Consider the following 23,799-nt stretch of genomic DNA (forward strand, 5'->3'; position numbering starts at 1 on the left):
TAGTATTTTATTAGGTAAAATGAAATTAAGATTTACAGACATTATTGTCAAATAAGGAAACACAGTAAGGCCATTCAACTATGGGACAACATACCCTTATAACTTCAAGGACAGTAGTATTATATATTTCCACACTGACAGTAGGTACATTTCTAGTAAACAATGCACACAAAAGTAATGTCAATAAATTAGTAAAACTTCATGTTAAAACTACTGACTTCAGTTTGAAATTATTCTGTTAGCAGATACTGCTAATTTAATGGCTTCCCCATAGGCAGCCTTTATTACTCAGCATTTAGAAGGGCCTCAGATGGAGTGCTCTGCCCAGTTGCCAGACCTATGGTCAAAAATAATGAAAGAAGTAGTTACAGAGTATGCAGAGAACAAAACCAAGAACGATCAGAGGCCTTACAGTGGTGATCTATAGATGGAAAGGAATTGATGTAATGGACTGAAGAGGAAAGTATTCAAAAACAGGAAAGTTTAAAAAAAGTGTGTCAGTATTCACAGAAGTGTTTCAAGAATGAGCTGAAATTATAATGAGAGATTTAGATTATAAATCTATATATAATGGGAGAACCAATGTAATGGTAAGGACAGGCAAACATCAGAAGAGGTTTAAACATTTCTGCTGTGCGAGGACTTTTATGAGCTGCTTAAACAAACACCTGGTAGAAACAACAAAGGCATAGCTGATCCTACCTTGCAGCAGGAACATGGAGTAGATGATGCATCTTTGAGCCCTTTTAGCCCTCATTTCCTACAGTGATGAAGCTGTGCCACCTTGCCATGGGGTCTGTTCCAGGCATCCCTCACTACTAACTCATGATCCTGTGGGCTCAAGACGCCCCAGTTTGAGGGAGGAATGAGTCTCAAAGACTCTGAAGTTCCTGGAATTTCCTTGCAAAACATAATGATGCATAGAGGAGGAAAACTAAGATAAGTGTTGGTGCTGCTGATGACTCTGGTGTGCTGGAAGAGCTGGAAGCTGTGAGCTGGGTGAAGGAGCAGTGGTATAAGCACAGCAGCTGCGTTGGGTGTTCCCTCTGCAGTCACAGGCAGAAGTGAGCTGTGGTGTCACTGGGGTTGAGGCAGGTGGGCGAGCTGCAGGCATTGCAGGGGGAATGAATTGGGAGGTTCCTGTGGCAAGGTCAGAGAAGAAAATCCCTTTAGAAACAGGGTTTAATTACTTTCACTGCTCAAGAAACTAGTTTTACTCAGGGAAAAGCAAGTGTTTGTTTGTATGCTGTTGTTGAATAGTGGCCAACCAGCAATGCATCGATCTGATACAGGACTGTGAGACTGCCAACTTGTCTTTTTTTAGCAAAAGTGTGTTTCCAGGATCAAAGTGTTAACCACAGAGATACTTTGTACAAAACCACACAGATTACCGGAACTGATAAGTATCCTGGTTCTCATCACTAAAAATACGAACTGCTACTATTATAGCTGTTTTTTTCCTTGTTCTCTCTGGTACCTTTTTGCGAAGTTCCACTGGTGAATAGACCTCCATATGTTTAAAAATACATCAAATGATTAGCCCTACTCTGTACTAAAATTTAAGGTGGGGAAAAAAAACTTTAATAATGAAAATATGTTGCTTCAGGATTGTGTCCTTTCTATCCAGGACAAAAATATTTTACTTAATCATATCTCTTTAAGTGTTCAATAAGTCAGCCCAACTATGAGTTGGCAGTCATTGCCATGTGTATCACCCCTCATGAATACTTGAAGCAAAAGGCTTAATAACAACTGCATCCCTACAAGGTGTGCAGGGAAAAATCATGTGCAAAGAAGTTAAACTCCTGTAGTTGGCCATCGTTTTGACAATAAATAATTGATATTATCTATACTTGGGAGGATTCTTAAAGAGTGCATTTGGTACATAGTGCACTGCATCACTATAGTGATGTATTTCTGAGAATCTGCCTTAAAATTAATCACAAAATTCTCTGAATAGGAGACTTGGCAGATTCAACATAGGAATGTAATACAAAAAGAAGTGCTTTACTGGTCATCAAAAGGAATGAGGAGGATACTGAGAACCATCTGGATAATCAATTAAACTGGCCAAGAAAATGCTTCAGTCATTCAAAAAATGGAAATAAGATAGCAAATACATATTTTTAAATATTTTACTGAAAACAAAATAAACAGTGTCTCTCCTCTGGCAAACCTCTGAATAGCTTCAGTAGATGAGCATGGTCCTAATCCAACAAAGCAGATGTAAGCACAATGGTAATTACATTTATTTCATCCAGTTTATGTGCTGAAAGTTACATTTGTATTTAGGGCATTGCTGCATGGGGACCTAACCTGAATTAGGCGAAGTCTTTGAACAGAGACTGGAGGAGGGGTTTTTCGCAGTCCATTAAAACCATCAGAATGCCCCCGTGCTGGACGTTCCCGGTCTCTCTGCGAGAGGCCCCTTTCATTTTTTAGAACACAATCCCGAGCACTCGTGACAGTTCCCGCGTGGCGCCAGGCGCGGAGCCTGCGGATGCCGCGGTGCCCGACCCTCGCTGCCGGCGCAGGGGCGCTCCCGCCGCCCGGGCACGGCGGGGCTGCCAGGGCCGCGGCAGCGCGCGGGGCTCGGGGCTGAGAGGGGCCGGCGCGGCCGTGGGGCGGCCCAGGTGAGAGCCGGGCATAGCGCCGGGCCGGGCTCAGCGCCGGGCGGGCACGGCAGCGCTCGGGGCAGCGCGGAGCGCAGCGCGGCCTTTGTTCCCGGCCGCGCGCGGGGCGGCGCGGTGCGCGTGCGCGGGAGGGGGGGCGCTGGCGGGAGCGCGCCCGTGGAGCGCGCGCGCGCGCGGAGGCGGCGGTAGGATAGCTCGGGCGCAGCCGGCGCGTGCCCGCGGCGCAGGGAGCGAGGGAGCGAGCGAGCGAGCGAGGGAGGCGGGGAGCGCGCGGTGGGCTCAGGCCGCGCACGGAGCGTCTCGGCCGGAGCGGCGCAGCGCAGTCGGCCCGCACGGAGCCGCCATCGGGGGAGCCAAGGCCGCCTCAGCGGGTCCCGCCCTGCCCGGCGCCCACAGGTGAGCGCCGTGGGGAGCGCGAGGGGAGGCGGGAGCGGCTCGCCCGGTCCGGCCCTCAGCCCCCGCCGGGGCCCCGCCGCCGCCCGCTGGAGGCCCCGGCGCGGTGGCGGGGCGGCCTCGGGACAAGGCCCCGGCGCGGCCTAAGCGCGGCCCGGGCGGGCGGTGCTGTGCGGCGGCCGCGGCTCGGGGGAGCGGGGCGCGGCGGGGCCTGCGGGGAGCGGCGGCCCGAGCCCTTCCGCCGGGCCATTGTGTGCAGGCGCGGCGGCGGCGCGGCCCGGCCCGGCCCGGGGCCTGCGCCGCCCGGCCCAGGGCTGCCCCTTTGTGGGCTCGGCCTCGGCCCCGCCGCGCTTTGTGCTCGGGGAGCGCCGCGGGCTCGGCGCGGCCCGGGAGGCGGCCTGGCCCCGGCGAGCTCCCGGCGGGCCCGGCCCCGCGGGAACGGGCTGCCGAGCTAAATGGGCCGTGGGTGCCCCTCGCTGACATTACCGGGTGGGCTGCTGGCTCTTACCTAATCCGGTGAGAGCAAAGAGGGAAGGAGATTTTTGCCCATACTGTGGCTTCCCCTTAAAGATTAAAGGGCTGGGGACCTTCATGCTTTCCCCTTCTCCACGGTTTTAAAAGGACAACAGCGTTTGTAGTGAAAGGCAAGGCATCTTAAGTATTTCTTCAGGAGAAGAACCAAGTTTCTTTTCCAGTGGTGAGCTGGTGCCACTTTTATTTTGTGCTTATATTAATGCAATATTTCTCCAGTATTCTCCTTGTGCCCTCCTTTTCAACCAGTCTGGGTGAATATTGCCTTGTCTCTGTAATGAGCAGGCTACTTATAGTCTAAATAGATAGATAAAGTGATTTAATTTGTTTAACGTGGCACTTGAGTGTCTGTTAGGAAGCTCATAGCTAATTGGACTAGGTCATAAAGGACATGGGATATTCCACACTCAGGACATAGTTTCAGTTGTGTGTTTAACTCCCTTCTCAAGTCAGACTAGCACGGTGCATTCCAGAGGGGGAGGGAAAATGGAAGGGATTCTTCTCAACCCTGATTTAATCAAGCTGGTCTGCAAGAAGATTTGAGTTATTGGAGTACCGATACACTAATGCAGAGGTTTTTAGGGTAAAGCTTGGATCTCTGGACTATTAATTCGTTGCAGAGAATAACCTTGAGGAGTATACCTAAAGTAAAAATCGAGTGGTAGAAATTATATTCATTTCAATGGAAACTAATGTTCTTAAATGGCCTTTGCACTTTTCACAGCAGTGAAAAATCATAGATGAAAGCACAAGAGTAAGACTTATCAATCAGTGATACAATTTTATAAATCTCTTGTGACCCAAGAATTCTGAACCTGATAAAATGATGGGCATTTTTAACCTAAAAGTGCATGTCCAGATGAAGTAGCTTAACTGTTAATGTGCCATTTCTGTTAATAAGGTTTTAATGCCATAGTCCAATTAGACTATAGTAGAGGAGTTAGCTCAGAAATTCAGTGGCTCCAGTTAAGTAGGTGTGAACTAAGGAAAGTAAATACTTTAAATAGCATGAGTATTTTTCATAGTTAGGTTTGAGTAGAGTTGCTGCTCTTTGGTTAGTGTGACTTGAGAAAGAAATCCTGCTCAAATGTCAAACACCCATCTAATGTGGAAAAGAGGAGCCATGAGCATGTTCATGAGAGAAGCAACTCTGGTCTGAAAATTCAAAGAAATCAAGTAGCACAGTTTTATTAACTATGGTCTTCAGATTAAACATTCTGGAAGACAATGCATACAACTGCTATTAGAAATAGGATGTTCTTAATTTTAAGTTAGAATCACTTTGCTTTTATTTTTCTTCTGTAGTAGTGCTTTTAGTCTTGTAACTGTCAGCTTTAAAAGCTGGACTGAGTTTTGCCAGATGGATTATTAGTGTCTTTTTTACTTTAATGATTATCTTATTTTCAGGAGCTAAATAGAAGCAGAATAGTCAAGGTAGATGAATGATATTTGAAATTCTTGACACATATAAAGAGCTCAGTTCTGCAGTTGTAGTGCATGTAACCAGTCTGCAGAAAGCCAGAGTGTGCACTGTGCTTGCAGCTGCTGACTGTGCTTACCTGAATTCCTGCTCAGTGCTATTGGTGCTACCTGCTGCAGAAAGCAGCACCACTGAAATGAGGATGCTGGCAGGCTCTAGTTCATCTCAGCCATCACGTGATGTCTGAAGCTCAGGATCACAGCTCCAGAGTTTTCAGTCTTAAATGTCATGAACATTGTTGATGCAGGTGATTTTTACTGCATTTTTTGCTTTTCTGTTGCTTTGGTGTTTGAAGGGAAATCAGCATTTTAAAAAGTGAAAGCTAGTTGTAATTAAAAAAACAGTGGGAGATTTTTGGTTGTTGTTTTTTTTTTTTTTGCTTTGACAGAATACACAAGTTGTTGCCTTAATAAAATGTTTTCATTAATAAGAATGTTTCATTAGTAAGAAAAACTTGTTGTAAGGAGGTTACTCTTTTCCAAAGTGTATGCACTGTTCCTTTCCTAAATGTTCAGTGTCATGATAAAAATGTAATTTTGATGTGTGTTTTCTGTGTACAGTATCACATTGTGGGCTAGAAATTGAGAGATATGTGTAAATACTGTGTTGTTACCATGAGTTGTGACTTCAGGTTTACCTGAGATTTTCCTGTTAGCACATAAATGCATTGTAAGCAAAAACCTTCCTAAGTCAGTGACCTGCGTTTGTTTGATATGCCAGGGTATGTTCAGCTGTTAACTTTACAGTGGAATAAAGGAAGACAAAAGTCAGCATTAATGCCCTATTTAATAATCTTTAAGTTTTGTGCCCCTAGAGAAAGAGATTCTAATTCTGATCCAAACTGCATACCATGCTTCTGTAACGGCCAGGACAGCTATTATAAATATATGCCTGCTTGAGTGACTGTATAAAATGATGATTCTTTGCGTTATCATAGGAATAATGAGAGATTTGGTTACTAATTCCACAGTACTTTAATCAGATAAAGTGCTAGATAATTACAGCTAACCAAATGGTCCACTTCTGATTTTAACTTGTTTTCCTTTATAGAAGCTGAATATGAAAAGTGAGGTTGGCTATGTTTTCAGGGAGGAAGTAAAATGTTACTTAAATGATAAAATCTGTATTTTCCCTCTTACACCTGGAAAATTAATTATAAAATCACCATGGATATATTCCAGGGCAGTTGATATAAGAGGAGCAGTAAATTGCTCTATAGGCAGTTGCTGACCTTTTCCCTTTTGGTCTGCCTTATCCAGAAACACGTTTTTATCTCTTCTTGTAGCAATTGATGACCTTGCTCGACATGAAGAAAAACAAGGAGAGTGTAGTGATAACTTTGGCTGTTTAAAAAAATTACTCATCCACTCCTTAAAAGTGAAAGAGAAGTTCTTTGAAGTGTGGTTTGTGTGGCTGGGGTGGTTTAACCCCAGCTGGCAGCTCAGTACCACACAGACTCTCTCTCTCACTTCCCCACCTGCGGGATCAAGGAGAGAGTAAAAGCAAAAAAAAACCCTCTTGGATTGAGGTAAAGACAGGTAAAGGAAGAGCTGCACACACAAGCAAAGCAAATCAGGGAATTCTTTCACCACTTCCCATGAGCAAGGCAGGTGTTCAGCCATCCCCAGCAAAGCAGGGCTCCATTCGTGCTTGGTGCTTACTTGGGGAGACAAATGCCATCACTCCAGACATCGCCCCTTCCTCTTCTTTCCTCAGCTTTATGTGCTGAGTGTGATTCCAGATGGTCTGGAATGTCCCTCTGGTGAGCTGGGGTCACCTGTCCTGGCTGTGTCCCCTCCCAAGGTGTGCAGCCCCAGCCTCCCCACTGCTAGGTGGTGTGAGAAGCAGGAAAGGCCTTGACTGTGTGCAAGCACTGCTCAGCAATAGCAAAACCATCTGTATTTATCAGCACTGCTTCCAGCAAAAACCCAAAACACAGCCCTGGCTCAGCCACTGCAAAAAAAATGAACTCTACCCAAACCAAAATCAGCACAGTGGCATGAAGTCTTTAAATATTTTAAGGTTCTTTTGTAGAATTCTTTCACATAGTACTGAACAGAGCAAAAAGTAATTTAGTCGTTGAAGAAAGACCACAGTCACTTTTCAAGGGTTTTTTTTTAGTGCTGTCAAGGAGGAGCATTTAAAATGTCACACTTTAAGAATTCCTTTCAAATACGTGTTCAGATGAAGTATGTTGAAGGTATCTTTTTCTTTAAATTTTGCTAATGTATGTGTTGTGCAAAGGCTTTAACTGGAGTTAGGAGTATTTTAAAGCAATTTGGTGTTAAACTGCAGGAGGGAAAGCTTGAAAATAAATTGCATAAAAATTTTTAGAATTGGCATCTAGCTTAGAAATGTACATGTATTAAAAGGCTTATCTTTGTTGTTTCTGTTTGCTCCACGTTACAGATCTTTCATGAGGGAAAGTTATACGTCTTATATATTTTACAAGGGGATGACAACTGCAATACAAGGTTTCTATTTTGTAAATCTTGGTACAAGTTGCTTCATGCTGAAGTGTAATGTAGGTATTAGTTTGAAGTGGGGTTTAAAAGTTTTTTTTTCCTATGATTTTTTTCAAAGGTCAGTGTTTTTCCTAGAATATGTGGTTAGTTGTTGTTAACACGTCAGTGTTAAGGAGAAATAATAGAAAATGTAGCAGCACACAAGCTGTGGCACATCCAAGGTACAGTTTCTGCTGGCAGAGTTAACTTGCAGTGTAGCTGCCACCGATGGGAATGTGAAAGGGAGCAGTTTCAGTCCCAAGTTCAGCTGCAAACTGCCCGCCTGTGAGGAGGGGTAGGTGTTCCCTGGTGCCCTTCCCAGGGCAGCCGGCACCGTGGGACCTGGAGTTCAGCCCTGCTGCGGGAGGTGTCACCCTCTGACACCGCGGGTCCCTGCCAGGCCAGGCTCAGGGCTGAGAAAGGATGGCTGGGCCCTCCATTGCCACTTGGGTTTGGTGCTTCTTGGGGTGCCAGGGGAAGTGGTCAGGTACTTGTGCAAGACTGCTCTTGTTGAATACATTATCTTAAAGAGAAAGAAGACCAGTGGGTAAAAAGGAGGCAGTACAATCACTCAGTTTAGTTGGTGGTAGCCTATTTTTTTCTATTGTGGAAATGGTGGAATTACACTCCAGCATCCTCTGTGTGTGTGCCTGATTTCATGGAGCCTGTATCTGGTGGGTCATTCTTTGTGCTATAGATAAACCATTTTCTTGTAGTTCTGTGTGAAAGCTCTTAAGAAATATTGTAACTGAGCAGTTTTCTTAGAAGTGCTATTAAAATATTTAAAAACCTTTAAGACATGGCATGTTGCTACTTTGAAAGGTACTGGCTGTAATTCCTTTCTGTAAAAATGGACTCTTTTTTTCTTTTTTTTTTTTTTTTGAAACCTCATTACTTTGTTGGGTTTTTTTGTTTGTTTGTTTGGTTTTTTTTGTTTGTTTGTTTTTTGTTTTTTTTACCAACATGGGTCTGCTACAGTTTTATTTATCAATTTTCTTAAATTACCTAATGTTCTTTTGGTAATCATGTGGTAAACATGCTTTGATATGCATTTTTGTGTCGATACCTCTACAGCCCCACTTAAAGGCGTAAAAGAGAAACTTCTCCTGTTTAAAGCTGATCACTTGAGCCTATATTTGACCCTTAAGTCTTGCTCCTATCTGTCTCACAAGGTGCATGTACAATTGTCATCTTGCAAAAGTTGTGAAAATTCTCTGCTCAGCTAATATTTTGGTTTATGAATTACTGTTTATTTTGAAATATATATGCACATGTATTTATAGAAGAGTCTTTAGAATCACAAAACTACTTTCATTCACAGGAATGTTTCCCCTTTTTGTGCATGAAGGCATCACAGTTGGGAGTTAATTTGTGTAGGGTTCATCTCTCCGTGGCCGATATCTGTGTGATTGCACAAGTGCACTAAGGATGTAATTTGGAGACTGGTTGCACAGGTGTGACTGGGGAATCATTTGGCTGGCAGATGTTGATGGTGTACTATGAAATTTTAGTGTGGGTTTTTGCTGGGTCAAGTCTAATTTAACAGATAAAAAATATGCCTTCTGTAATAGAAGCTGAGATGGACATTCTTCCAAAGCAGAACCTGTAAAGTAGTAATTTTAAGAGCACTTTTGTGCATATTAAAACCAGCTGCTGACCTGAACAGTTTTGTTTTAAAATCAGGTGTTCTGTTTAAGCAAAAGTTGTTCCTTGTACAGTCATAAGTCTTCCATGGATGTACAGGGGCTCATCTACTAATAGAGTTGAGTGTAGGAAAAAGAGGATTTCATTGAAAACTGTTCTTTAACGTGCATATGAGGAAGTAGACTTAAGGTTGCCTATAAAACTTTAAATTTTTTATTTCCCATTTTTTGAATGCTTGATCCTCCAGCCTAATCTGTTTTTTAATACTTGTGTAAAAGAAAAGGGCTAAAAAGTACTGAATTTTACAACTGTGCTTTAGACAGTGATTCACAGCTAAGAGTTGGTGTTCAAGATTCAGCACTGCAACAGACTCAAGTTTTGATTTTGAATATGTAACAGAAGAGAGGACAATATTTTGATGAGAAAGACAGTGATAGGTCTTGAATTTAGAAAGTGCAGATAAAGAGAACATGAAGTAGCAGAAAAATGTCTACTCCTGTCATTTCCAAACCATTTTTAGTATCTTGTGTTTTAATTTCTGATGCAGACTCAGACCTGACTTCAGAGTGATTATGAGAGAATTTTAATTTTGTATGCCATGAAGCAATTCCCAAGCAATACAAATAAGTGAAATAGTGTGTACATTTTACTTGGCGTTTGAGATGTACCTGATCAGAATTTAATGGCAGTAAAAGAACATGTAATTCTCTTGCCCAAGAGCTTTTTTTTCTGCTGAATTTAAATAACTTGCTTGAAAATCTGGGCACTGGAGCTTCACAAAAAAGGCTGAGGGATTTTTTTCCGATAATACAAGGATCCCTCTAAAGAAAGGTTACTTCTCCTAAACTCAGGAGGGCCTTCAGATTAGATGCAATAGAATTAGTGAGAAGAGTGTTGCCAGTGTCTCCATAATTTGTCTCTTTGATGTACAAAATACTGGAATGAGTAGAGGGCAGTTATCCATATGTGAGCAGGAGTTCGAAAGTAAACAGCGATTGAAGTCTGATGATTGCAGACTGTAAAAACAGAGATGTTAAATAATTTAACAGTGTCTTTTAGTGTGTAATGATATTCAGTTATTACTAACCTGAAGTAAATTTGAATAGGGTCGAACAGGGTTAACTTGGTATCCTTATCAAGTCATTTCATTCCTTTTTGCATTAATGGTGAGACTCACAGCTACTTGTGGTAGTTAGAAACCTGTGAAAGGCAGAAGTATTTGCCTGTGGTGACTCAGAAGCTCGTGACAAAACAGGAACTAGATCTCCCTTGCCACAGACTTGTGCTCTGCACCACTGATCCTGGGTTTGGTTGGCTTTTTTTTTGAAGGTTTCGAGGAATGCTCAGTCTTTTCATGCAACATGGTGGGCTGTGACGTCAGCAGCTCCACCCGTCTCTGGTCTGTGCTCAGGTTGGACACTTTCTGGAGACTGCTCTTATTTGTGAGTTAAAGCTACATTTTAAACCTGAGGGTTGGATGAGAAGCTGTAGAACTGTTGCTCTCTGCAGCAGCGCAACCAGGCTTGGCTGCAGAGTTGTCAGTAACCGAGTTTGAGAATTTGATTAACATTTTAATGATTTTAAAAATATTAATTATTGTAGCAATTGAATTTTCATGCAACAATATTACAAGAAACAATTGATTCAGAATTGACAAGTGGGGAAAAGCTAAGTCACTGAAATAAAACAGAATTGGTTCTAATGGAGGTACATAGGCTTCAAAGAATAGGTTCCAGAAACACAAGGCATGCAGAAAATGGGAGTTCAAAGAAATGAAGTACTGAAAAGTGTGGAACCATCAGAAATGCAGAAATCTCATTGCAATTTTGTACTTCTTTTACTAAGATCTTATATTGCTTAGAGTCTAAATTCAGTGATTTCTGCTTTCTACCTGCAGTATATCAACAGAATACAAAACCCTGTGGCTCACCTTAGCTTGCCATGGCTTTCCATTTGAATTAGTATGCAGAGTAGGAAAATTTTATTTCCAAAATTCAGAAATGTACATTCTAAGAATACAGACTCGATCCTTTACTTTTAAATGTTGTCTGTTTTATTCTCTTTATGGTGTGTGTCTTGGATAAAATAAATACATTATTGGACAAAGTTATAAGTTCTTGCTTTTGAAGATTAAATTAATTTTAAAAAAAACAGATTTGTAAAAATTCTCACTCATATTGACTAGAGATTTTGTGTAGTTTAGTACTAGAGGTTCTGAAAAATAAGTAATTTCTGAGGTGTTAGGCTTCCAGTGCCACTCGAGTGTGTTCTGTGATGCTGGATATATTTATGTAGGATCCATACCTGACATATCTTGTAACACCAAGGTCTGCACTCTGGAATAAGTATCTTGATTCTCTCAGCCCTCTCCTACATATCTGCCCTCCTGTTTAGATTGCCATACTTTACACAGGCTCCACTGTCATCAGGACTGCATACAGGAATACAGAACAAGTGAAAAATCTCAAGAAGAAATGATTATTTAAAATGGAAGTATGTACAAACATAAGCAATGAAGAAGATGGAGGCATCTTTATAAAAGCAGTCAATGTACATCATCCTGTCCTGACTTCCTGCAGAGGGGCTTCCTGTGTCATGGGTCAGGCTCCCATAGGGCAGTCTGTATTTGTAGGTCTCCTTGATCAGGTCTGATTATTTTGATGGTCTACTCCCTTCTACTGTTAAGTTATGCAGGAAAAATACTGAGCATAAAATGGGTCTTGAATTTGTATTGGAATAGATATCACAGAAAGACTTAGTAAGTGAAGACACATCAAAGTACAGGTACTTCTTTTAGCTGAGCCTTACTGAATTAAGGTAGGTGCTTCCATGCCACACCCTCCTCCCTGTGTCTGCCACAGACACAGGAATGGTGATGCAATATTGAGTGGCAATTACAGCATGCACTGAAGAGTACAGGGTTTTCAAAATCAGACTGAGGAAAGAAACATAGTCCCCAAATTGTCACACGTGGTAGGATTTGCTGTTAATGTTTACAGAGGGGGTTGGTTATTTTTTTCTCTTTTTTCCTTTTTAAAAAAATTCTAATAGAGTGTAATTGTATACAGAGCCTATCTATGATGCCTTATAGAACAATTGAGTGCTTCCTGTTTAGAGACTTCTGAATGGCAGTATGTATTAGGGCATGAAAAATACCTTGCTTTTCTCTTCTCTGCTGCTCTTACTAGTTCATTCTATAACTGATCCTTCTGTGTGCCTGACTTTTTATTGCAGCATTGTATATCCAGAACTTTTAAAATTGTAGCTGTCTCCCTGTATTTATAGATATTGCTAGGCTGAATTGTAGAAAGATGATTCTGATACATCTCAATTCGGTGTGCTCTGTGCATGGTGAACAGTAACTAGATTCTACTAAAAATAAAATAAAAATCTTTCCCATGTTACTTTAGTTTCCATAGAGTTATTTGTATTTTCATATGAAGTTTTCATTATTTTCTTAGATTCTGTGGTTTCTGCCATCTTAATTTCAAGACTGGTGCACAGAGCACAGCAGGCTGCAGACAGGCACGCTCCCTTGGGTTTCTCAAGGTTCTTGGGGCATAGTGGCAGGTTGGGTCCATCCCATGGTTTATGGTGCTGTAGGGTCTGTGTGGGGGCAGCTCTGGGTGTCCTGTGGCAAGGAGGGCTCTGGCCATTTGCTGCCTGCTGATCCTGGCAGTGGGGATGACAGAGCTGGGGAAGGAGGGAAGAGAAGCTCTTGTCAGACAGCACTACCAGGTGCAGTGCAGGAGTGTGTAGGATACAGCCTGGAGCAGTGCTTCTCTATCACAGTCTTCATACCTCTCTTCTAGGTGGGATTTGGCAGTGTCACAGCAAGACAAGGGGAAAATATGGTCAAGTCCCATGTGGGAGTGTCCACGATCTTTTTAATGCAACTGTTTGGTTTTTATTTGTATTTAAAGAGTAGTTTTTCCCTGTATTTTTGTTTAGCTGCATATAGTTTCACTAGCTAGTTTGTGGCTTAACTCCCTTTTATTACATTAGATTAACAAATATCAATAATTTTTATTTTGTTACTTGTACCAATTCATTTAATGTATTTAATTTTCCTTTTTCACAGTGGTATTTAATTAGTTAGTTTTAATATAGCTTAAATTTTCAGGAATTTCTTCGATAGTTCCTGCAGCTTTTGCTTTCTGTCCTCCTCCCTTTCCTTCCAAGCTCAAAAAACAGAAGAGATAAACATCCTGTTTTGCTTTATGATTTGTGAATTTACAAGGAAATCTGCTTTTTTATTTAATTCTACATAAAAGGTGTGAAAGATGGCATCTTCTCTGCCTGTAGAGTACAGAGTGAGTGGTTCATATTCAGGTTTTGGCTATTGATCAGACATTTTTAGTTTTCCTTCAGGATGAAATTTGGGGGTTTATCCGATTTTTTTTGCAGAGCTTTGTTCTTCAGCTTGTCTTCCTGGAAAAGGCTGGAGTTCCATAGCAGCGTAGGCTCCTGTATTTTGTGCAAAGGTGGATGTTGAAGCTCTGTTTGACTGGATAACAGGTTATGGGATTGATGAAGTTCTCTGTTGCATTTAAAATTAAACACTTCAGTCATAGTAGTTGGTTACTAATGTGATTTTGATGTGGTCATTGTATGACTTCTACAAGATACTGTTTCTTCCTAATCTTACCTTATAAAGTTGTTGGAAAGAAAATCTTCAACAGCTAGGGAAAAATCTCTCCTGGGCTAATGTTGAGTATTCCAGCATATCTCCACAGGAGAAACAGCGAGTGACAACGATGAGGCAGAAGTCAAACAGCACTGAGCAAAGTCAAGTTTTTGCATTTAGTTAGAATTAGATGACTCTAATTTGGTGGATGTAACAATGCTGTCGGTGTTTCTGTGGCTGTGTTTGTGTCTGCCACACAGGGTGTGCTGAACTCGGGGAAGGCCTCAATGGGCACTGCCATGGCCATTGGGGATTGTGTGGGATACGTCAGAAACATGGGGCATGGGGGCTCATTGCAGCCATGGCCACAAAGATAATTCCATGGTTATATAACTATATTGGGATTTCCCTTCCTGGTGGCTGGAAAATGGGGTTGGTAGGGAATGTCTTGTGGTGCAAGAAAAAAGCTACCTGTAGTTTCAGGCAGACTGGGTCACTGCAAGGTAGCAGGAAATGCTCTAATTGTGTACGAAATAGAGATGAACTGGACAGATGACATTTTGGCAAAGGAAATCATCAAAAGTCTCGACTCAATTTTGTGTATTTATATTGGTTTCATTTTATAGTATTCTGTTACATTGGATTGTTCTGGCTTTTGCTTGTTAGGCAGGAAAAGAGAAGCCCTGAGGTGTCTGAAATAACAAATAGCATAGTTAAGGGCACCAAAGAAAACAGTGTCTGGAAGGTTTCATTAGTCAAAACCAGAGTGTATAGAGACTAAATTGTATTATGTAGTTGATTGATAATTTATGTCATGAACTGTCTTCTAAAAGTTTGAAGTAGGCCAGCAGGTCCAGAGGCTGTGTCTGAGCAGGAGTGCACATCTGTCCAGGTCTGCATTTGATCCTAACCATGCCAGGCCCTTGGGATCCAACATCTCCCAAGAGCTGGGAAAGAGAAACTGATAGACTGTACACGGAAAAACCTTGGGCCCTAAAAGGTCTTTTAAATAAAATAAAATTAAAAATACTAGTGTCTTCAAAAATACTGGCAAACTTTTCTCTGATATATTTTGTTTAACTAGTATTTTCAACCTTTCATTTAACTTTTGGGTTTTGACATTCTTTCTCTTGTGTCACATTGAAAAAAGTAACTTGTCAGTGTTTTTCACAACTTCATCCTGTTCTCATTTCCAGTGCTCTCTAACAGTACTCTGTGTAAAAGAGTCTTAGTCTCAAATATGATTGTACAGTTGGAAAAGTTAAAAGATTTTCTATTACTTTGTTGGTGGCTGTAATGTATTGAAGTGCATTTTGAATCCAAGTCCCTGAACTCAGTTTTGAAATGTTATAGAAAAAAATACTTTATTGCATCCATACAGACAATTGTGATAAATTATCACTCTTATATGAAACTTTTTCCCTTCCAGCTATTAAGATGATTATACAGAACTTTTGTGTGTTTGTCCCCCCAAACTAGTGTTCAGTTACCCTTTCAAAAGGAAACTAAAATGCTAAATTCAAGTCTAATCTATTTGATATGGGTGAGGATATTAGAGCAGATTTGATATGAGAGTAGTGGATGATGCTAAGCTGAATTTGTCAAAGGTGCCCTGTGTTCCAGTGAAGCACAAATGTGATTTCTAGAATGTGTCTGGAGCTAACACCTTGGTAAGGTGAGAAGCTGGAGGAGTATCAGTCCAGTCCTATTTACCGTTGTTAATTCTGTGGCACGAGGCACACCATCTTTTTCAACTTCTTCAGACTACTTGTGTGCCTGTGCCTCAGCAGAGCTTTTTAAAAAAACCAGTGGATTGGTTGTGTCTTCCCATTCCCACAGTATTTGGGTTCTGTGTGCGGGTGCCAAAGGCTTTGTCCCCGAGGCACTGTGCTGAGCGAAACAAAGCACACGGCAGCAGCAGCTGTAAGCTGTCCGGGGGCTGTGGGTGTGCCCTGGGGACACCCAGAGGTGTCACACGAGAGAGAGCTTACGGCATGTTCCACGCACCTCACAACGCGCTCTTAGTTTCTCAAAAGTTGTTTCTGTGCAGTTTTTCTTCAGCTTTTCTGTTCTGCCTGTAAACTTTCTTGACTCTTACCTGGTGGGATATTGCACGTTTGTGGGTGAGACTGAAGCAATGTGTGGATTGGGCAGGGGTTTTTTATAGCAATTGGGCAGCATTTGCAGGTATTACAGTGCTGATACAAGTCTTCTTGAAGAGGATGTGGATTTCAGATAGTAGGAAAGCATTTTTAAAGATAATTTCCTTTACTCAGATATTGTAGCCTTACTTTTTATGTGACCACAACGGTTTATTTCAGTGTGTTTGTTCTATTGTCTCCACTGAAACTTGTACCTCCATGATCTTACCATCATTACAGCAGTGTTCCATAATGTCTAAGGCTTTTCTGAGCAAAGTGTATGCATCATGCAAGCGTGTTGACTTGGTTTCCAACTGCTTCATCCTTTTAAGTGTTCTAATTTTTTAATGGTCCAAGTAGATAAATACGCCACATTGTTGTAGTTCTGTGATCATTTCCTTAAGATTATGCTTAATCGAATATTATTAAATGGAGTAAATTCCTGTTGAATAGGACTTTACAGATCCACAGTGAAAAATGCTCATCTGAGGAATATCCTTGAAATAGGTAGGAGGAAGTGATTTTCATGTCTTGTAAGAGTTTTGAATGGAAGCTGTAGCTCTTTCCAAGCAGTTATTTCGGGAGAAGCGGAGGGCTTTCTCCGTGCGCACGTGCGAGGCACAGCCGGCTGCTGGTGCGGACCGCGGGCATGGGGAGGAGCTGCGTGTGCGGGGCGGCCCCGGGCCGCGTGGGGCGGCGGGGCCGGGTCGCGGCCCGTGCTGGGGCGGGGCCGGACCCCGGTTCCGCGGGAAGGGCGGGGCGAGCCGCGTCCTCTCCCGGCGGCAGCGGCGGGCGGGGCGGGGCGGGGCCGTCCCGGGCCGGCGGTGCCGGGGAAGCTCGGGGAACCATTTTGGGGCGCGGGGCCGGAGCGCGGCCCGCATGGGGGCGGTGGGCCCCGCCCGGGGCGGTGCCATCCGGGCGCGGCGCGGGGCCCGCCGGGGGCTTGCGGCGCGGTCACGGCCCGGCCCGCGCCCCGAGCCCGTCTGTGCTGCGCGGACACGCCATGAGCTCCTCCGCGCCCCATGACGGGCAGAGCTGCCTCCAGCGGGCCCTACTCCTGGAAGGGCGTCTGGTCTGCGTGCTTGCCGGGGAGTAAAACCTGCAAGGGGAAAGGTAGCGCCGTTTAAATTGCCTTCTGCGCAGTATTTAAAGCTGGGCTTGTGGGAGCCGGTGTGTCCCGCGGGAGGTGTCGGTAGCCTGTGCATGTCACCTTTCCCAGAACAGTGTCGAGAATGCTTTTAGCAACAGGTCGGTGCGTTCTGTGTTACCAAGAACAGTTTTTCTTGATTTAGGACTAGAAAATCTCAATATGCGTTTCCCCTTCTTCACTCCTACCGTTGGGTAAATGTTTTTGAATATATTCAGTCTTTTCGATAATTGGAGTTAAAAGATCTAATACTCTTGAAAATGACAAGTTAATGTTCCTCAGTTTGTCGCTGTTGCTTAAAAACTTGTTCCTAGTGTGTGCAAATAAAGATAATGAAATAGAAAATATTGCATATAGGGGTTTTTACCTGTAGTAAGGGGTTTGAAACATTAAACTTTAGTTCTGTAGTTGTTTTTCCTTGGTTTGTAATTGTATATTTTTCATAGTTAGGTGGGCTAAATGTATTCCACTGTGAAAACTTTTACTTGTGATTAACTTGTAACTTTGAGATGGCCATAAAAGATGTATTATTCACCTTTGTGTTAACAAGAGTGAAGAAAATGTAGGCTTTGGGCAGGTTTAGGCTTGGTAAATTGCGGTTTATATCCTTAGCCAGTGTCTTTCCTTCATGCTAATCTCAGTGGTCTGGTTCAGAGATTCTTGCTGGTTTCCATTCCCTGCTCCTGTGAGCTGTGGAAGGTGTGTTTGAAGGCTGCTCACAAGGAGCACTGGTAACGCAGTTCTGTTCTCCAGTGCTTCCGTACCTTGGAAAGCTCAAGTGAGAAGTGCATCTGTGCACAAGGTCTTTCACAAAGTTTGTAGGTTGCTTCATTTAACTGTTGCATGGGCTCAGTGAGGTGTAATTAAAGACAGCAGAGCTCACCCAGCTAGTCAGGCTGCCCAGGGAACTGGTCTGACGCAGTGGTTTTCACCAGCATTATCTGCAGGTTACAGGGGATCCCTGCATCAGGACATGCAGGGTCAGGCAAGAGGAAGCACACAGACTTTTCTGAAATGTGTGTGTTTGCAATGTTTGAAGGGAAACACTTCCAGAATTTTACATATGAATATGCTTGTTATTTCCATGCTCTTCCCAAGTGAACGGTGTGATCAGTGTTGGTTCTCCCCTGTCCTGGTTTGTTCTGGAGCACAGAACTGCAGGGTGCCCCCCACCTGCAGCTGCTGGGGACACCAAGCAGTGCAGCTGGCAGAGGCCTTGCTGCTCCAGTTCCTTCACTGGTGCAGCATCACTTCCCCAGGAAACATGCTTGATTTGTCACAGACATCCTAAACTTCTCATCTAAGCTGGAATGCCTCACGGTAGGAAGATACAGCCAAAATACACAAACATTCTTGTCATATTTCTACAGTATCACTTATGGCCCACCACTGAAAACTGCTGCATGGGTGTTTTTCTCAAACATGGGAATTGGGTATTTCTAGACCACCAAGCCTGAGATGGAGTAAGAGAGTTTGGTGGGTTGAGAAGATGCTGTCAGTGAGTTTGTGAGACTTATAAAATTACTGACTGAGTATCAAATCCTAGACACTCACACTTTTCTAGCTCTGGGGAGAAGTACTTTTATAGAGGAATTTGGACTTGTCTCACATTACTTTTTGAATGTCAAGGACTAAGTCATTTTGAAGTTGGAATCTCTTAGTTCCTCTGTGTTGTGCTCTGAACAGTGCATGTCTTGCAAAAGCATGCACAGTATGCTGCTCTGAGCTGTCTGGTCCAAGTATGAGTAAGTTTGTGGGTGAAATGATGCTAAATATGGGAAGCTTGCCTATTGCCTAATATTCCCATGTCAAATAGCAAGGAGATTAAAGATGAGGTTTATTTTGAGAGCTTTATATGTACGTGACAGATCCAGAGCTGGTTGTACTCGCAGAGAGGCACTTAGGGTGGCTGAGAATTGTACTGTGTAACAGAAGCCAATTTTGGATAGCATTTTATTTAACTGCCCTTTACCTACAAAGGTATGGTTTATTTCTTCAAAACTGTGTTTATTTTTTCAGATAGTACTAATAATTCCTTTTCCACAAGGAGGAGGAGAGTAAGGAGTACAGGAAAACATAACATGTTAAGAAATATGGTTGGTACTTGTTCCACATCTGTGGAATGCTCGAGTAAGTTGTTTGGTCAGACAGCTGTCACCTTTCTCTGGGGACATTGGAGAGGACACAACTTCAGGGGGAGCTGCACTGAACAGGACTTCATCAAGAAGGTCTTTCCAAGGGACTGCAAGTGTCTGAGTATTTATATGGTAAAATGAATTCTCAAATTTAACAAGTGAAGTTTGAATTTTTAGTCTTACTCAGGAAACTAAACAAAGTAATTGCTTTGGGGTCTTTTTTCTGGTATCCTCACAAATGGTTTAGTTAAGGAAGCTGAAGCAGTGCTTTACAAGGCATGGGCCTCAGTATCAGAGTAATGAAAGTGAAGAGTCACTGTCCTATCCTGGGAAAAAAACAGGGTAGTAATTGTCTGAGCTGTGTTTTCATTTTTTTTTTTTTAAATTGCACTGTAAATAGGATTACTGAGAAAGTCACATCCAGAAGATAGTTTTTTTTTTTTATTAAAAACGCCTCTTTTCTCATAGACAGCAGCTTAGAATTGATACACACAGTGCCTCACAGTCAATTAAACACAGAGTTGATACACACAAAAAAACAAACCAACAATAACAAAATTCTTGTTTTTAGCATGTCTTTATTCCTCTGCCTTGCAGTTTCCAGTAGGTAAATGCCACTTTAGAACTATGAGCAGAACTTCTTCACTTTTTCATTTTCCATGTCATGCAAGTGTCTGTACCGTATGTGTACAACTGATCTACACGTAGCATATATGCTGTTTGTATTACATGGGGGGGATGCTTTCATTTGTATGTTACTGTCTCTTGAAACTTCTCAGTGAGTCAGGAAATGTTCTATGCAGAGCAGTGAGGTGTGGTTAGATGTGAACTGTGTGTTCTCTGTTGTGTTGCAGAAATGAGCCGTCAGACCGCCACAGCACTACCCACAGGTACCTCCAAGTGCACGCCATCGCAGAGGGTGCCCGCGCTGACGGGCACCACAGCTTCCAACAATGACTTGGCCAGTCTCTTCGAGTGTCCCGTGTGCTTTGACTATGTGCTGCCACCCATCCTGCAGTGTCAGAGTGGCCATCTGGTCTGTAGCAACTGTCGCCCCAAACTCACGTGCTGCCCCACTTGCCGAGGCCCGCTGGGCTCCATCCGTAACCTGGCTATGGAGAAAGTTGCCAATTCCGTACTATTCCCATGTAAATATGCCTCTTCCGGCTGCGAGATAACTTTGCCACACACAGAAAAAGCAGACCACGAGGAGCTGTGTGAGTTTAGGCCTTACTCCTGTCCCTGTCCCGGTGCTTCATGTAAATGGCAAGGCTCGCTGGATGCTGTAATGCCGCACCTGATGCATCAGCATAAGTCAATTACGACGCTGCAGGGAGAAGATATAGTGTTCCTGGCCACGGACATTAATCTTCCTGGTGCTGTTGACTGGGTTATGATGCAGTCTTGTTTTGGCTTTCATTTCATGCTAGTGTTGGAGAAACAGGAAAAATATGATGGTCACCAGCAGTTCTTTGCAATTGTACAGCTGATAGGAACACGCAAGCAAGCAGAAAACTTTGCTTATCGACTCGAGCTAAACGGGCATAGGCGGCGATTGACTTGGGAAGCTACTCCTCGATCCATTCATGAGGGAATTGCAACAGCCATTATGAATAGTGACTGTCTAGTCTTTGACACCAGCATTGCACAGCTCTTCGCAGAAAATGGCAATTTAGGCATCAACGTAACTATATCCATGTGTTGAAACGGCAATCAAACCTCTTCAGGCCAGTGTTTAAAACCATTGCATTTAATTTAGCAGAAATAGGGTAACCATCTTTGACTGTCAGACAAATTATTTGGTAGATGGAGGGTAGACATAAATGAAGGTAAATAAAAGGAAAGGCTGTTAAATTACAGGAAGCAGTTGCATGTAGTAACTAATATATTTAAAATAAGTCAACAGTAAACCACTGAAAATATATATACACCCAAAATGGGCATCTTTTGTATTAAGAATTGATTCTACAGGAAATGTTGTAAAATAATTCTAAAAACTTGTTTGTAGATTGATTGTACTGTTGAAAAGGATACTGTTTCGTGTTTTTGTTTGTGTTTTTTTCCTCCCCCTTTGACTGACAAGCCATGTTGAGCGGTCTGGTCTCTGGCCGCTGCTTCCCCTCCTCCCCATCCCCCCTTTGTAAGTCACTACATAGTATTGCTGCTGTTTGTGTATATTTTTTGTGTATTTGCTAATTTTTATTAACTTCTAGTTTTTCATTAAATAAATATGACTTTCTTTTCTGTAATTCAGGTTTTTCTCTTTTTTGTATCTTTTTAAAATTAATTACAGGTGTCATCTTTTGATATGCATAATTGCTATGGTAAAACTTATATTTCTGTATGTTTGGTAAATTTTGTCTCTTTCCAGTAGTCAATTCATTGGTGATACTGTTCTTAATTGAGCTATTTGTGAATGTACTGAACTCGAAAGGAGTGCTTATGTTCAAAGATGTGTCAGGAAAGACAGCTCCTTTAAAAACAGATCTAAATGTTGTTGTACTTTGAGTTACCTTCTAACAAAAATGAACAATTATTAAGAATGTTCCAAATTCTAAAAAAAAACCAGTAATTCACATTTCAAATTTAGAGATGCTTAGAAAATTGATTGCATCCTTGTATTTACTGGTTTGCAGTACAAAGAAAGTATTGTATTACACAATATTTGTAATTATAAAAGCATACCATTTGTCTAAAAAAAAAAGGCAGTCGGAGTGAGATGTTTTCAGTCTTTTTATATTTGTCATTAAAAGATTACATGGCAAATGGAAAAAACACAGCCAACTTCTGCTTTTTGCTTTAGCTCAAAGTTTGACACATTGATGCTCTTGCTCAGTTTCTTGTCTTCATGTCTTTTGGTTGTTACTAAAGCAACTGTCTGAATTTTGTATCTCATTTTGGTGACATGATCCACATGACAGTGCAGATAAATCTCTTCCAGGTGTGACTGACCAGCCCTAAAGGCTTTGGAAGGATACTGGGCTTTATGCAGACTGCCTGTATGTGCTAACCTGAACCACGAATGTAAACGGGATTTGTGTTACAAAACAGACACAGACACGAGCAGGGAACAGCGCTTCCACCTGGAGCAGGAAGAAAAATCTTTGTCAGTGCGAGTGGTAGCGGCCGTGTCGGGGAGCTGCTCTGGCTATTGACTACTTTTGTAACACATTAAAATACCGTTTATTTACTGTGCACTGGCTTAACTTTCTTACAAGAAGTTGATCTGTTAAGACAACTCTTGTTTTTACTGTTTTTGATGCATGATGAGGTAAGTAGTTCTGCAGGTAAGGAACATAAAATCCATTGGGTTGGATTAATAAAATACTACAGAAATAGTTGGCTTCATGTAGTAAAAGTTTCACTCTGAAAATTTGATACTTAAGACTGTTTGAACTGTGCACAGATGTAATTTAAAAGATGTACCTTGTGACAGTAGATAAATGCTTCCAAAACTCCTGCAATCTATCATTTTTTTTCCTTTTGAATATACAGCCAACTGTTTGCAGTTTTTCAAATTCAGTAATTATTCTCACCTAATTAAGCTTGTCTACATTTACCTGCAGTTTGTCTTTAACAGAAAGTTGGCTAAGTACTCTTTTTAGAGGAGCCCATGTGTCCCTTGCCCCCTGGTGCCTCCTGGCTGGGCTGAGCCATTCCAGCTCTGGTTGTGCTAAGGGAAGGTGCTGGGGAACGTGTGTGGCCCCGCTGCCCCTGCCCTGAGAGGCTGTGCAGGGCTGGTCACTGCTGTGTCCCCAGGAGCACTGTCACCCCTGAACCCTTGTGCTGAGCTGCAGTGATTGGATTTAGGTGCAGTGGGCTGGAGGGCAGGGCTGTGCTCTGGAAGGGGCCCTCAGGAATGGCCTTTGCAGTGAGCTCTAGAAGCTGCCTGCTGTGCTCAGACAGGTTGGTTCATGTTTCACTGAGGACAAGAGCTATAGCATAACTACTGTATGCTGACTTACTGTAATGTAAATTAGTATTGCTCCATTTGGTGTTAAATAATTGTATAAAAACTTTCCTGTCCATCATCAGATGGAATTATGAAATTACCCTTAGGCCCAGATCCTCAAAAGCATTAAAAGCCTAACGAGTGGGAGGATCTGGTAAGTCAACTACACTGTTATGTATGAAAAAAGGAATCATATTAGGAATCTGTACAGTTTACTACCTTATCTAAAATAAATGGTGTATTAAAGCCTGGCATTGTCTTAACACTAGCTATTTATTTTAGAAAGTGCTGTTTTACTTTGCTGTATTGGGAAGGATTATTCAAATTTGTCTCTAAAAGATGAAATACAGTAGATCTTGCATTTGTCTGCTAGCACTACCTCCATGGTTTTTCATTGCCCTTTAAAAAAAAAGGCCTTAAAATGTTTGACAAATGTGGATGTAAATATTTTTATTCTGTTGTGACAGTTCCTGCTAGTTCTTGTTTGCAGTAGTGTGTTAAAATTAAAGCAGGTGAATGGTTTTGTATTGCTGCCTGTTCTGTTGTTTTATCCAGAATCATTTCCAAGCTGCTGTGATTAAAGCAGGAATTGTTTGAGTGGGATAGTTACTA

The 23,799-nt window shown here is 42.3% G+C and overlaps 2 protein-coding genes across 3 annotated transcripts; one reads left to right on the forward strand and one right to left on the reverse strand.

The window, feature by feature from the left end:
* On the reverse strand, positions 1-3,509 carry LOC130258037 (translation initiation factor IF-2-like). The gene is made up of 3 exons (XM_056501052.1): positions 3,083-3,509; positions 2,317-2,996; positions 1-1,140 (listed from the first exon to the last, which is right to left on the reverse strand). The coding sequence occupies exons 1-3, from the start codon at positions 3,507-3,509 to the stop codon at positions 1,078-1,080; spliced, it is 1,170 nt and encodes a 389-aa protein (XP_056357027.1). The 3' UTR covers positions 1-1,077.
* On the forward strand, positions 2,849-23,438 carry SIAH1 (siah E3 ubiquitin protein ligase 1). Of its 2 annotated transcripts, none has more exons than XM_056501033.1 (2): positions 2,849-3,029; positions 20,090-23,438. In XM_056501033.1, exon 2 carries the CDS (start codon positions 20,092-20,094, stop codon positions 20,938-20,940), a length of 849 nt encoding a protein of 282 aa, XP_056357008.1. In that variant the 5' UTR covers positions 2,849-3,029; positions 20,090-20,091; the 3' UTR covers positions 20,941-23,438. The 2 variants fall into 2 exon arrangements, with proteins under 2 accessions (XP_056357008.1, XP_056357007.1); XM_056501032.1 differs by lacking the exon at positions 2,849-3,029 and adding an exon at positions 16,784-17,066.
* Positions 23,439-23,799: the final 361 nt, after the last annotated feature.

This window comes from Oenanthe melanoleuca, chromosome 11 (assembly GCF_029582105.1).
Source record: "Oenanthe melanoleuca isolate GR-GAL-2019-014 chromosome 11, OMel1.0, whole genome shotgun sequence".
In the NCBI taxonomy this organism is placed as follows: Eukaryota; Metazoa; Chordata; class Aves; order Passeriformes; family Muscicapidae; genus Oenanthe; species Oenanthe melanoleuca.

Excerpts from the sequence above, each read along its gene's own strand:
- SIAH1 (XM_056501032.1), top strand. The coding sequence starts at position 16,976 with ATGACGGGCAGAGCTGCCTCCAGCGGGCCCTACTCCTGGAAGGGCGTC. Across the intron at positions 17,067-20,089 it reads TAAAACCTGCAAGGGGAAAG|AAATGAGCCGTCAGACCGCC; the intron begins GTAGCGCCGTTT and ends GTTGTGTTGCAG.
- LOC130258037 (XM_056501052.1), bottom strand. The coding sequence starts at position 3,509 with ATGTCAGCGAGGGGCACCCACGGCCCATTTAGCTCGGCAGCCCGTTCC. Across the intron at positions 2,997-3,082 it reads GGCCCCGGCGGGGGCTGAGG|GCGGCCTTGGCTCCCCCGAT; the intron begins GCCGGACCGGGC and ends GGACCCGCTGAG. Across the intron at positions 1,141-2,316 it reads AAAGACTTCGCCTAATTCAG|GAACCTCCCAATTCATTCCC; the intron begins GTTAGGTCCCCA and ends ACCTTGCCACAG.